Source organism: Canis lupus, chromosome 29 (genome assembly GCF_048164855.1).
Source record: "Canis lupus baileyi chromosome 29, mCanLup2.hap1, whole genome shotgun sequence".
NCBI lineage: Eukaryota > Metazoa > Chordata > Mammalia > Carnivora > Canidae > Canis > Canis lupus.
This window is the reverse complement of record NC_132866.1, coordinates 32475494-32488282: the sequence shown is the minus strand read 5'-3', so window position 1 is coordinate 32488282 and position 12789 is coordinate 32475494. Positions and strand designations below refer to the sequence as shown.

At 49.7% G+C, this 12789-nt stretch overlaps 1 protein-coding gene and 1 long non-coding RNA gene across 4 annotated transcripts in view; one reads left to right on the top strand and one right to left on the bottom strand.

Moving 5' to 3' along the window:
• The window catches only part of PDLIM1 (PDZ and LIM domain 1), a 47527-nt gene extending 41781 nt beyond the window's left edge, over positions 1-5746 (bottom strand). The window contains exons 1-2 of one of the 3 annotated variants that reach the window (XM_072805974.1): positions 5064-5115; positions 2845-2922 (exon numbers count right to left, since the gene is read on the bottom strand). Coding sequence is in view for 1 of the 3 variants with exons in the window: in XM_072805971.1 (XP_072662072.1) it covers positions 5534-5629 (96 nt within the window). In the remaining 2 variants the exon portion in view is untranslated. Of the gene's footprint in view, positions 1-2844; positions 2923-5063; positions 5426-5533 lie in introns of those variants that run through there. The other 2 variants (XM_072805971.1, XM_072805973.1) reach the window with 2 other exon arrangements.
• A 3297-nt stretch (positions 5747-9043) lies between these two features.
• LOC140621096 (uncharacterized) lies at positions 9044-12789 on the top strand. The gene is made up of 3 exons (XR_012020827.1): positions 9044-9932; positions 10526-10630; positions 12629-12789. It is a non-coding gene; the product is annotated as an uncharacterized lncRNA (long non-coding RNA).

Here is a 12789-nt window from a genome sequence, read left to right as displayed (position 1 = left end):
TGCTTCTCCCCCTGTGTCTCGGCCTCTGTCTCTCATGAATAAATGAGTAAAATCTTAATAAAGAAAGAAAGAGAAAGAAAGAAAAGAAAGAAAGGAAAGAAAGGAAAGAAAGGAAGAAAGGAAGAAAGGAAGAAAGGAAGAAAGAAAGAAAGAAAAGAAAGAAAAGAAAGAAAGAAAAGAAAGAAAGAAAAGAAAGAAAAGAAAGAAAAGAAAGAAAGAAAGAAAGAAAGAAAGAAAGAAAGAAAGAAAGAAAGAAAGAAAGAAAGAAAGAGAAAGAAAGAATATTATGAAATAGAGATTAAAGCCATGGGTTTTGAAGCCAGACCAGTCAGCCAATTCCAGCTCCATCACCTACTACTGTATGAAGCAGGCCTAGTACTGAACACTTGCATCCTTCAGTTTCCTCATCTGCAAAATGGGTATCTTAATAATTATATCTGCTTCATAAGATATGTGTAAAGATCACTAAGGGAATATACTGAGCACACAGAACAGTGCCTGGCATATAAAAAGTCCTATATTTTAACTATGACCATTTTAACTATGGTCATTATCACAAGCTGGTCAAAAAATATTTCTCACACAATCAAGTATAAATCAAGACTCTTGTGATTAACATGAGAATCTTTTTTTTTTTTTTTCTTAAGATTTTGCTTATTTGACAGAGAGAGTGAGCACTAGGAGGGGGAGTGTCAGAAGCAGACTCCCACTGAGCAAGGAGCTCAATGCAGGACTCAATCCCAGGACCCTGGGATCATGACCTGAGCCTAAGCAGACACTTAACCGACTGAGCCACCCAGGCACCCATAATACAAGAGTCATCTTAACACGGATATTCACAGATGAGTAACGTAAGGTAAATCCATCTGAAAACATTCCTGAATTCATAATACGTTTTCTTAATCAACTTCTTAATAGTTGAAGGCACAACCAATGCCATATGCTGGAACATTTTTTTAACAAGAATCAGCCCGCATATGCAAAGGGTAAAAACCAGTGGGCTTGTTTATTATTTTATCTTTACAGAGAACTGACCCCTAAAGAAGGTGTGCGACTTGCCCAGGGTCACCCGGTGTGGTGCTTAGGACTGGACTGGAGCTCAGCTTGACTCCTGGCCCTGGACACGTTACCAGGCACCCTACAGATGTTCTGGCAGCTTCCCCAGGCTTTCCTCTGAGACACACCGAAGTCAAATCATCCTTTAAAAATTAATTTTCTGGGGATCCCTGTGTGGCTCAGCGGTTTAGCGCCTGCCTTCGGCCCAGGGTGTGATCCTGGAGTCCCAGGATCAAGTCCCACATCGGGCTCCCTGCGTGGAGCCTGCTTCTCCCTCTGCCTGTGTCTCTGCCTCTCTCTCTCTCTGTGTGTCTCATGAATAAATAAATAAAAATCTTTAAAAAAAAATAATTTTCTGACATAGCTGCTTTTGCTCATTTTTAATCAATTTCTACCCTTTCCTTTATAAGGAAGTAGTTCAGTCAATGAAAAATTATGTAAATTCAAGCAAATTTCCTAACCTATGGGCACCGAGCTTCCCCTCTTTTCCTCTCCAGGAGTAAGGAGATGGTGTAGGCAATGAGCACAACTTGGAAGCCAGTCCCAGCCTGCCCCGTGCGCAAGAGTAACTGTTCGGTGCTCTCCCAAGTCCTGATCAGCTGAGGAGAGTGTGACCTCAGCAGTTAGGTGATAATCTCCTCTTGGTCATCTGCCTTGCTATAATACCGGAGAGCCATTTTTCTCCCCTCTCCTCAAAGACAAACCCTGACATCTGGGAGGTTGGGTAAGAGGAGAGTATTTGTCCACAAAGTCCCAACACAGCTTGGTGGATGTCATGCCAGCAGGCTCAAGTATTCACTTAAGTGCTATTCCAGGGGCACCCACTACATTTGGCATAGAGATTACTGAAAAAAAAAAAAATTCTTTGGAAGCACTTAAGGGCTATTCCCTTTGATTGACCCTCTTCCTCCTCTGTTCATAGATCAACCACAATCAGCGGGAGCAGCTAATATTTCCCAGGTGAAAAAGTGCAGGGCAAGGGCTATTAATACATAATCCGCCTTTATGGACGTGTCTTGCCTTTCACAATTTGACACACAAGCCCCGCTCTTTCCACCTTTAGGACATAAGTCTACTTGAGTATGAAAATAACACTCTTAAAAATCTGAAAAGACCCTCTGGCTACAAAGTGTCCATTATTGAGCTTCCCTTAGGATGCCAGAACAAAGGGTAAGGCATTCCCCCATAAAACCACACTGCTCTTAGCAAAGGCTTACTCAAGAGGCAAATGACAGCTCCTCCCTCGAAGAGCACCCCCTTATCTCTGGCCCCACCCCTTCCTGTCTTTTGTCAGTTGCCGAGAGAGAAAAACAGTCAACATAAACTGAGCAGCAATTTTGGCCTGGGTGTGGATTCTCTGAAGGCTTCCCTTGAAAGCAACTAGAGGAAATAAGAAATTGATATGGGGAAAAAAAAAAAAAAACCCACACACAACCTCAAGGAGATGGACAACTGTAGATCTGGAGCAAGAAGCGACAGAAAAAAAATCTCAGGGGACAGAAACAATGTGTGGCTCGATCATCAGGGAATCCAAGGTAGGGGCCCCAAGTGAAAAACTGGGAAAAGGAAGAAAGTTGGCTCATGTCCATTTAAAGTTGAAAACCTGGATCGAAATTTTAAGCTTATCACAATAGCACACATGAAAACAATGAGTGAAAGCAGCTCTTCTCACAAACACAGCATATGCTCCATAGGATTCTGCTCAGAAACAGGTCAAAATTAAGCTATGGTGTTCAGGATGCATATTTAGGTGGTAAAACTATAAAGAAAAACAAGAAAGTTGGTTACCGTAAGTCAGGATCGGATTATGTCTGGTGTGCTTGTTCTATTTCTTATTGGGGTGCTGGCAACGTTCTATTTCTTGATCTGGGTGGAAGATTATACAGGTATTTACAAGTGTTTGCCATGCAGCTATATTTTATGACTTTTTTATTTCAAAAAAGAAAAAGAAAACAATCTCAAGTACACACAAGATTACAGTTACATTCAGGAGCTTTAGCAGTTTAACAGAAGATTGGAGCCAGAACCAGAATAATTCATGCAAGAGAAAGCAAACATTGTTACCTAAATGAAAGGCACTCCTTTCCTCCCCTAATTTTAGCATTTGCTTTGGTGTGGAGACTCACAGGCTACACACATAATACCATACTAACAAAGTGTATCTGCCCACAATGATAAGTGTAGCACACCTACCAACCAAAAGGTGTGTGTACCTCTTTGTCACTGCTCACACCTCCTCACTCCTGTCCGTTGCTTCCAAAGCACTTTCATCAAACAACAACAACAACAACAACAACAACAACGCACTTTCATCTTGTTTAACTCACAGCCAGTGGTTGGGGTCATCCCCATTTCAGAGACCTAGGGCGGGGGGAAGCCTCAGCTAGTAGAATGCTCACATCCAGCTACGGCTCAAGTAAGCAGCAGAAAGCAGACCACCATCAGATCCCGACGACCACCACAGGCCCCTCTATGACAACGTTCCTGTCCCCAAGAGGTGAGGAGGCACACATTCCTTCCGTGTGGAAATAATGAGATGAAAAAACAAGTGAATTACCTTGAGCACGAGTGTCACCTCCACTGAGTCACTTTCACTTTTTAATTAAAGCAACTGCCAAGGGCATTATAAAGATTAGCTTCCCTCACTTCCCCATGAACACCTTGAAAATGGAGCTGTGTCCTCTCATATCTGGGGACCCCTCCCCTGGCTTTGCACAGTATATGCTCATTAAACATGTGCTCATAAAGAAATGAAGAAATACATGAAGGTACAAACCAATGAATTCAGTGCTGTGCTTTCCACGCCATTGCACAGTGCCACTCGCACTGACTTTTTAAAGCACTTAAAAAGATAGGCGGTAACTGCCCTTTTAACAGATTGGCAATCTATCCTCCTCCTCTTAAGAAAGGGTTTCGTGTCCTATATAAATTCAGAAGTGGAAAGGGCTGACAGGTTAATTATAGACACAAAGAGCAAGGACAAATGGACTATGAGGTAAGCAAGTTTAAATGTGCCTTCCCTGGACAACACTTATTAATAAGCCTGCCAGCGTTTACTGGGGACTGCCAGGTTCAGCTCTATGCCAGGCTTGGGGGGCAGGGGGTGGGTCTAGATAAGGGGAAGGCACAGTATCTACGCTTGAATAATTCGCCTGGTGGCTGAGCAGACAGCATGTACCTGCAAGGATTATCAAAGAAGTCTCCTCAGGACAGCAGGTGGAAGAGATGCGGAATACGGCCTAAGAACCCAGGCATCTGCCCCTTAGGGGATGGGATGGTCAGAGAAGACCTGCTTACTGGGCTAGACCCACTTGGAAGGAAATGTGGCCAGGACTGTGGCTGGCAGGGAAGCCAAGTCTTTGCCTCCTGCACCCCCCACCATATTCCCTCAGCTACTGGAGGCAGGGATTCAAGTAAAAAAACAAAAAAGAAAACAAAACAAAACCCCACATGGATCTTCCCCTTCCCACTCCATCCTCCCTACTAAGAATAAAGAGATGTTCAGATAGCGGAGGAGGCAAGTTTAGGGTCAGCTTCACCAAGCAGATGGCCCCAAGAATGGAACAGGAGGCTTCTAGGCAGGGCGTGAACACCACAGAATGCTTTTTGCTGTCCTTCTTCTTTAGGTCGGAAAGTATTTATTGGCCACTTTGTAGGCGCAGGCAGTGATTAGGGCAACCCCACCTGGACAGCACAGTTAGTCCAGCCCAGGTGACCAAAGCCTGGGCCTCCAAACCCTGAGTCTGAGTCTCCCTGGGGTTTCTGCTTTATGGAGGGGGGTAATGGGCCTGGTGGTCTCAGATGGAACCTGGGCCCTCCCAAAGCAAGGGGGCCCGGCCAAAAAAGTTTTCAGGTACCCGTCCCCTGGTCCCCTCGGGCGGCAGGGTAGGAGCCCCTCCCCACGCAGTATTCCGGGGAACGGCGGCTCTCCGCTTGCGACCCGGGAACGCCGGGCAGAACGCGGCGCGGCCACCTCCCCGGGAGGAGGGGAATGCCCGAGCGCTTACCTGAGCTGGTCTCAAAAATCTGGGCTTTTCTGCAAAACCTATGAGGGAGGTGAGATCTGGCCACAGAGCGAGCTAAGCGTTTACCAGTGGTTTCGGGAATTCACCACCTGCCCCGGGCCCCTTCCCGCCCACTCCACCCGCTTCGGGGCTGTCCAGCCGCTTCCAGTCCGCCCCGCGCCACCGGGCGACTCGCGGAGAAGCGCGGCGGGTAGGGGGGCGCGGGGTCTGCGGGGACCCTCCTGCCCCGCGGCTGACGAGGCGCGTCCACAGCCCGGGCCGCGCTTCCGGGGCGAACCAGCGAGCGCAGCGGCGGGGAGCGGGGAGCGGGGAGCGGGGAGCGGGGAGCGGGCTCGGGCCGAGGCGCACCTGGACGCGCGCCGCCGCCGCCTCCGCCCGGCCTCCCCGCCGCCCCCGCGCGCCGCCGCCCAGCCCGGTGCGCCCCGCGCCCTGCGCGCCCCGCTCGCCCTTACCCGGGAAACGGCCAGGGGTTGTTCGAAGTCTTTGCCCCCCACGAGGCGGAAGCCCCACGGCCCCGGGCCCTGGAGCACGATCTGCTGGGTGGCCATGGCGCGGCGACCCGCGGGAACCGACGCGGCAGGACGCGCTGCGCTGGGCTCCCCGGCAGCGGTCGGACCAGGAGCGCGCGGCGCGGGCCCGGGGAGCCTGGGCGGGCGGGAGGAGGGAGCGCGGGGGCGGGGGCGGCTCCGCCTCGGCCGCCCCGCCCGCCCTCCCGCCCTCCCGCAGCCGGCGCGCCCGGGGCGGGGCGGGGTGGGGTGGGGGGTCCTGGGTTCGCCGCGGCCCGGCCCCAGGCGCCCCCCCGGCCGCCCCTCCCCTCCCCTCCCCTCCCCGCCGCCGCCGCGGGTGCTAGGGGACAGCCCGCCGGCCCGGCTCGGCGCTCTCCGGAGGGAGCCGGGAAGTGCCGTGCCAGCGCGACCCCCTGAGGCCAGTGCATTTTCACGTTTGCTGCCTGTAAGGGGCAACGATGTTTAAAAGGTACTTTGGAATGGTCTCATTTGATGCGATGTAGCAGTCAGGGCGTTTAGCCCCATTTTACAGGTGAAGTAACTGAGCCCGCCAAGTTAGAAGACTGGTCGGTCGGGGCCACACGGCTGGTCCGGGATGTAACCGTACCGCGGCCTACCACTGCCGGGGCTCCGCGTGCTGGAGAACCTCAGCCTGGAACTTTTCTAATGCTAATAAGACCATCCCACGCCGTCGGAACTGGACTTCAAAACTTTCCTAGAAACTGTCCCTCCGGGCTGGAGTTCCCTGTAGGTTCTGACCTTCCCAACAAATCAGACCTCGGGTCTGGGGTGGGCCAAAAGCTAAGTGCATGGAAAGACCCCTGGGTTGAGGACAAAAACCTGAGTTCCCAGCTTGCCACCAGCCTTGTAACTGGGCTCCCTGCCATCCTGGCCCTTGAGTGCATTCCCCACACCAGACCAGCCAGACCAGACCCCCCGCTGTCCCCTGGGTCTCCCCACTCCAAGTAAAGCTGAAGTCCTTAAAATGCTTATAGGGCCACCCACAGAATGGCCCAGCCCCCTCTCTGATCTCATATCCTCCTGCTGCCCCCCACCCCACACTGGCCTGGCTCCTGCCTCCAGGCCGTGGCCCTCCCAGTAGGGCCTCTGTCTGGAATGCTCTTCTCCCAGCCGTCCATGGCTTTCTCTTTGTTCAGACGTCATCACACCAGTGAGGCCATTTCTGAGCACTGTATTTGAAACCTCTCTAGACTGCCCTCTCACCTTCTCTACATTATTTTTCTCCACTGTATTTATTACCACGTGACATATTTAATATTTTACTTGTTTGTCCCATTCCCATCCCTAAGCATTACTTCCGTGAGGGTAGCAGTATTTAACTGTTTTGATCACTGCTGTATCCCAGTGTCTAGAATAGTGCCTGACACCTAGTATCTAACGAATGCAATACACTGGCCAACCTTATGATCACTGGCCCTCTGTGGGGCCAGGGTCTTCATAGATTTCTTGGCACTCATTCATAGTGGCACCCAGGCCCCAGCACGATGCTTGGCACAGACCCCACGCTCGACGCATTTTGTGTCTCCCTGTAATCCTGGCATACCTGCCAAGGAGTCCTGTGCACAGATTTACACATAAATGGATTACCTCCCTTGTCCAATTGTGTCATGGCACAAATGCATATATCTGGGAGTGGTTTGCTTGTTTTTAGAAATCAGAGTGGATTTATGTTATCTACACATCCCTCTCATTCCCTTGCACCCTGGAATTCTTTCTTGAATCTGAGAAAAAGGAATGGAGGTACAGCCAGGAACCAGTCCCCTGCTTTGTCAAAGCCAAAAAGACACCTTCTTTGATTGGATTCTATTGATTAGAAAACATGTTGGTGTTTTGAGTCCGTGCAGACTTTTGGAGAATCCCTAAATTCTGAGTCTGCCCTGAGATGTGCAGCCAATTTGAATATTTTGTATCCTAGGAGGAGAAGAAGGTTGAAAAGCCACAGCTTCTGTGCTCCCCAAAGGTGGGGGCTGCCTCTTATTCCCAGGTATTATGCTAGCACGAACTTGATACATCATAGGTGCCAATAAGTGCTTATTCTATATAATATTCTTTACAAATATAGGGCACTAGTACTTCTGTGAGCACTTGGGAGTCAAGTTGCTTCATTTAGCTGTTAAATGTTCTCAGTTGCAGACTGGCTTTCCATAGTGAGAGCTATAAACGTCAACCCTTTGACCCACTCATCCTCTTTCTGGGCACTGATTCCCAGGACATAACTTAAAAGAAGAAAAAAAGCTATATGTACAAAGATATTTATAGCCACATTATTTATAATGACAAAAAACTGGAATCAAGCAATAGCAGAAAGTGGCTAAATATGGTATTACCATGAGAGAATAGTACACAGCATGAAAATGAGAACAGTGAAGACTATGCACAGGCAAGGAAATGTGCTTTCAAAATAGGTAAAAAAAAAAAAAAAAAAAGTTTACAAAATTACTTGTAAACCCAATACTATGATTTATAAACAAAATTATTTGTAAATTTTATGTTAAAAAATAAAATCCATGGGGGCATCTGCCTTTGGCTCGGGTTGTGATCCTGGGGTCCTGGGATTGAGTTCTGCATCAGACTCCCCGCAGGGATCCTCCTTCTCCCTCTGCCTGTGTCTCTGCCTCTCTCTCTATGTCTCTCATGAATAAAGAAATAAAATCTTTTTAAAAAATAAAAATAAATAAAAACCATGTCTACCTGTTGTTAAAAATTAGGAGAAAGTACAAAAACTAACTTTGTATTGGGGGGTGGAACTGGGGAAATGTTTAAAAGATCATTTCCTCTAATGATGATGTAAAGTTTTCAAAATAAAAATCAAGGTCCTTAGATGGAGACTAAATGCTAATCTAATCTTTGTGTGGGGGCTAGGGACTTCATCTGCTCTTTTGATCTTTCTTCCTGTGCCCCAGAAGGAGCTCTGAGCTGGGCACACAGCTTGTATTCAGAAAATACCCCCTAACAGACTGACAGCTCTGACCCCAAATGCAAGCAAACTTGTCTTAACTTCAACACTATTACTTATTTATCTATACCCTCTAGTTCCCTCTGACCCTTAACTCCTGCCCAATACTAAATGAATGGCCTTAAGCAATCTCTGAAATTCAGTTGCCTGGTGGTTGTTATTATTATTATGCATTCCATAAACGTTTGTTGACCTAAAGAGCCTCCATCAAATATCTGAGGGGGGGGGGGGCGGCAGGGTTGCAGAAGAATTCAGGAGAAATGGAAGCAAGGAGGGTAGGAAGAAGTGGGCTAGGAAGTCGGGGGGACAGTGGGCCTTCCCAGCTCTCAATTTTACAATGTGGACCCGGTGGAAGGTCACTGCCGTGGGGTCCCGGCTGCCTTCTGCAGAGCTAGCACCCCCCATCCAGGGTGCCCCTGCTAGGACCCTCCAGAGCCGCTCTGCGGAGATTTTGCTTCCTGGAACAACAGCCCTAGGTCTTAAGGACTGGGAGTCCAGGACTGTGCCCTTCGGCTTGACAGACGATGATTTTATTTAACCTCCGGGACAAGTCCTGTACTTGGCCAGAGGATGCAGAGCTGCCGTTCCTGGGGTGGCCGCGGGCCCGCCCCGGGCCGAGCGGTTCTTGCAGGCTGGAGGGGCAGCGTGCGCGGGGACCTGAGGCCGGCCCGGCCTGGGGCAGCCGAGGGGGACGCAGCAGCTCCCGGGTCCCCCGACAGGGGCAGCTGCCTGGGGCTCCCTGGTCAACCACATCCCCGCGACTAGCTCCTCTGTCCTTTCAAAAGATCCGAAACCCCCGCTCACGGGCTTGACAAAGGCAGCTTTCCCTGCCCCGTCCGAGCCCGGCAGTCGGTCTCCTTCAGTCCCCAGCCCTGCTCCGAGGGTCAGCGGGACCTTTCCCTGGGATGCGCGCTCCGGGCGCTCCGGGACCCCGGGGAACCCGCGGGGAGGGCGCCCGGCTGGGCCAGCGGCTCCTAACGCTCGCTCTTCTCCCACTTCCTGCTGCAGCCCCGAGGGAAACCCTGAAGTGGCCGCTTGGGATTGGGCGCCCCGGGATTCCAGCCCGCTCTGAGCATGCTCCGTGGCGCCTCGGGCCGTAAGGACACCTCCGCAGCACCCGGCGGCAGCCTCCGCGGCCTGGGGGGTGTAGACAGATGGGCTGGTGTCGGGGTTGGCCTTGCGCAGAGCAGACGAGCAGCTCTTTTGTCCACCCGCCTCCTGGCTCCCTTGACATGTGGCACAAAAGTTGCCAAAGGCAGAGAAGATGCCTGGACCACTACCAGTTTTCGAGCAACCCTGCATAGTAAAAGAAGAAATTCCAGGGGCGCCTGGGTGACTCTGTCGGTTTCATCATCTGCCATTGCTCAGGTCAGGATCCAAGGGTCCTGGGATGGAGCCCCTCGTTGGGCTCCCAGTTCAGCAGGGAGTCTGCTTCTCCTTCTCCTTCCAGCTCCTGTCTCTCACACCATTTCTGTCCCTCTCTCTCAAATAAGTAAATAAAATCTTAAAAAAGAGAAGAAATTCCAAAACTGGATCATAGATAGGTGATTCACATTAAATTCTTATATTGAAGAAGTTAAAACAAAAAGACAATGTCATGTAATAGTGTTGTTCACAAGATAATTAATGGATTAATAATGTAATTTATCTGCTAATGGGACCTGAATTTATAGGTCCCATTTATGTGTGATGAACATATTTCATTGCTGTGTTCTGTATTTCTGTGGCTTTATATGTAACCTCATCTAGACAAATTTCCTGTCTGAATTTGAGTCTTTAGCTCACCTGGAGCCACCTTTCTGCTCCTCCCCCTTGCCAAAGAGGAAAGGTAGCTTGGGGTCAGAGTTACCCAACGGACTCTAGCCCTATACCCAGACAATAAACATTGTCCTCGTTACTAAACAGTGACTATGAGTCAGAGTGTGCGCTAGAACTTGACATACATCCTTTCATTTCATCAGGACAAGAGAAGTGTCTTGATGCCCTTATTATGGGAGGAAGCAGAGGCACTGGGCCACTGCCCAGACCCCCTTCATCGGAGGACTTGTTGTTCCAGCTCCTGGGAGGTGAGCGGCCTCAGGCCTCCAGCCCTGTCAAGGACTGCCTCCAACTGTCAAGAGCAGCCTTGCCCAACGGCATGCCCAGCCCCAGGCAGCCTGTGTCTGGTGACTGATCTAGGTGGTGCTGATGAAGTGACCGTTTGGCCCAAGATGGGACAACTCTGATGGATCATTTGGCCCCAGAGCTCCCTGTGGAATAGGTCGAGCCTGTCAGGTCTAGGTGGCAGCTCATACTCCGTCTGCTCGATCCAGTTTCCTCCCCACTCTCTTCCACAGACATATAAGGACGCTTCTTCTTCTTTTTTTTTAAAAGATTTTATTTATTTATTCATGAGAGACACAGAGAGAGGCAGAGACACAGGCAGATCAAAAAGCAGGCTTCGTGCAAGGAGCCCAATGTGGGATTCAATCTCGGGACTCCGGGATCACACCCTGAGCTGAAGACAGATGCTCAACAGCTAAGCCACCCAGGTGTCCCTATAAGGACCCTTCTTAATAAATATCCTGCATGCTACACACTGTCTCTGGGACCAGTGAACCCAGCCTACAATAGGCCCAGAGAAGTTAAGAGACTTTCCTAAAATTACTCAGTAACCAAGTAACAAGGCAGAGTCTGGGCTGGAGAAGTAGAGAGGAGCAATAGGGTCTGAGGGCTTTGTGTTAGAAGAGGGAGGGGCAGGAGGCTATTCAGAGGTTCCTAGGATCCCAGAAAGATGCCTCAGGCCCAGAATTCATGAAGGGCCAGATCTTCCTGTTTTACCAGCAAGGACTCCCATAGCCCAAATGCCCGCAAATCAACTAGACTAGATCCTTAGGAATGGCTTTTTGGACTTCCTCCACGGAGGAAGTGGAAATTGCAATAAGCTTTTTCTTCTTTTCTTTTTTTTAAGATTTTATTTATTATTTGAGAGAGAGAGAAGGAAAGAATGAGCAGTGGGGAGGGGCACTGAGAGAGAGAGAGAGAGAAAGAGAGAGAGAGAGAGAGAAGCAGACTCCCCAGTGAGTAGGAAACCTGATGTGGGGGTTCATCCCAGGACTCCAGGATCATGACCCAAGCCAAAGGCAGACACTTAACCGGCTGAGCCACTCAGGTACTCCTGCAATAAACTTTAAAAGTATGAACACATATGGAAGTAGAGAGTCCATACCAAGTGGCGGAAACAGGACAAGGTAGTAGGAGGGGCAGGAGACAGTCAGCTGGAGTGACGTTATTGGATGTCAGGCAGGCTGGAAAATTCTGTGGGGAGGGCTCTGAATGTCAGTGACCTGATGTGTTGTGTAATGGGGACAGGCAAAGGCATTCCCTTAGCCTCATCTCATTCCAACCATTCTCTCTCTCTCTCTCTGTGATATCCTCCCCCAAATCCATTTCCTCTCAGGGCTGGCCTGTGCTGCTGGCGTGGTCTGGCAGTGGCTGATACTGAAATCAACTATTTATAGTATTTGAGGACAGACGGAATGGCAGGGCCAGTTTCCATGACGCCAGGGCTCCTACAGGGTGGCTTCCTCCCTGCTGAGTCCCCACCACCAGCTCTGGGTCCATCTACTTTTCTATAACCTCTAGCTCTCTACTTCCACGTAGTCGTTCCTTAGGCAGCATCAGGGATGGTGCCACGTGAGAACAGAGGAAGAGGCCAACAAGTGATGATAATGCCACCACCTGTCACCCTACTCCCTGTGTTAGACCACATTCCAGGCTGAGGAGAGGTCTCAGTGATGGGGTGATGTGGGCCTGGGGTCTTCTCCTCCCAAGTCTAGCCACCTAGCCTCTGCCTTCACTTCCCACCTGTTGACCACCTGAAGTTATAAATCTCCAGACAGAAGTCTGGAGGTAGAAGAGTACAGAAAAAATTAAGGTGAGAAAATGAAGATAACTGCTCCCCTAGTCAGATGTTCAGCTTCTATTTTGTGTCCTCCAAGCACCATGAAAAGAGAGTTCTGCCATTTGTCAGCTGTGACAATTTGACAAGTCATGTAGCCTATTGTTTCTCTCTTCTCTTTCAGTTAACAACGATTTATCCCATTTGCTACGCACCACCACCGTTCTATGTGCTAGAAAATCAACAGCAAACTAAACAGCCACAGACTTTCTCTCTTGTGGAGCTTATTGCATTTTAGTGTAATGGACAAACAAAATAAGTAAACTATATGGTATGTTTTGTGTA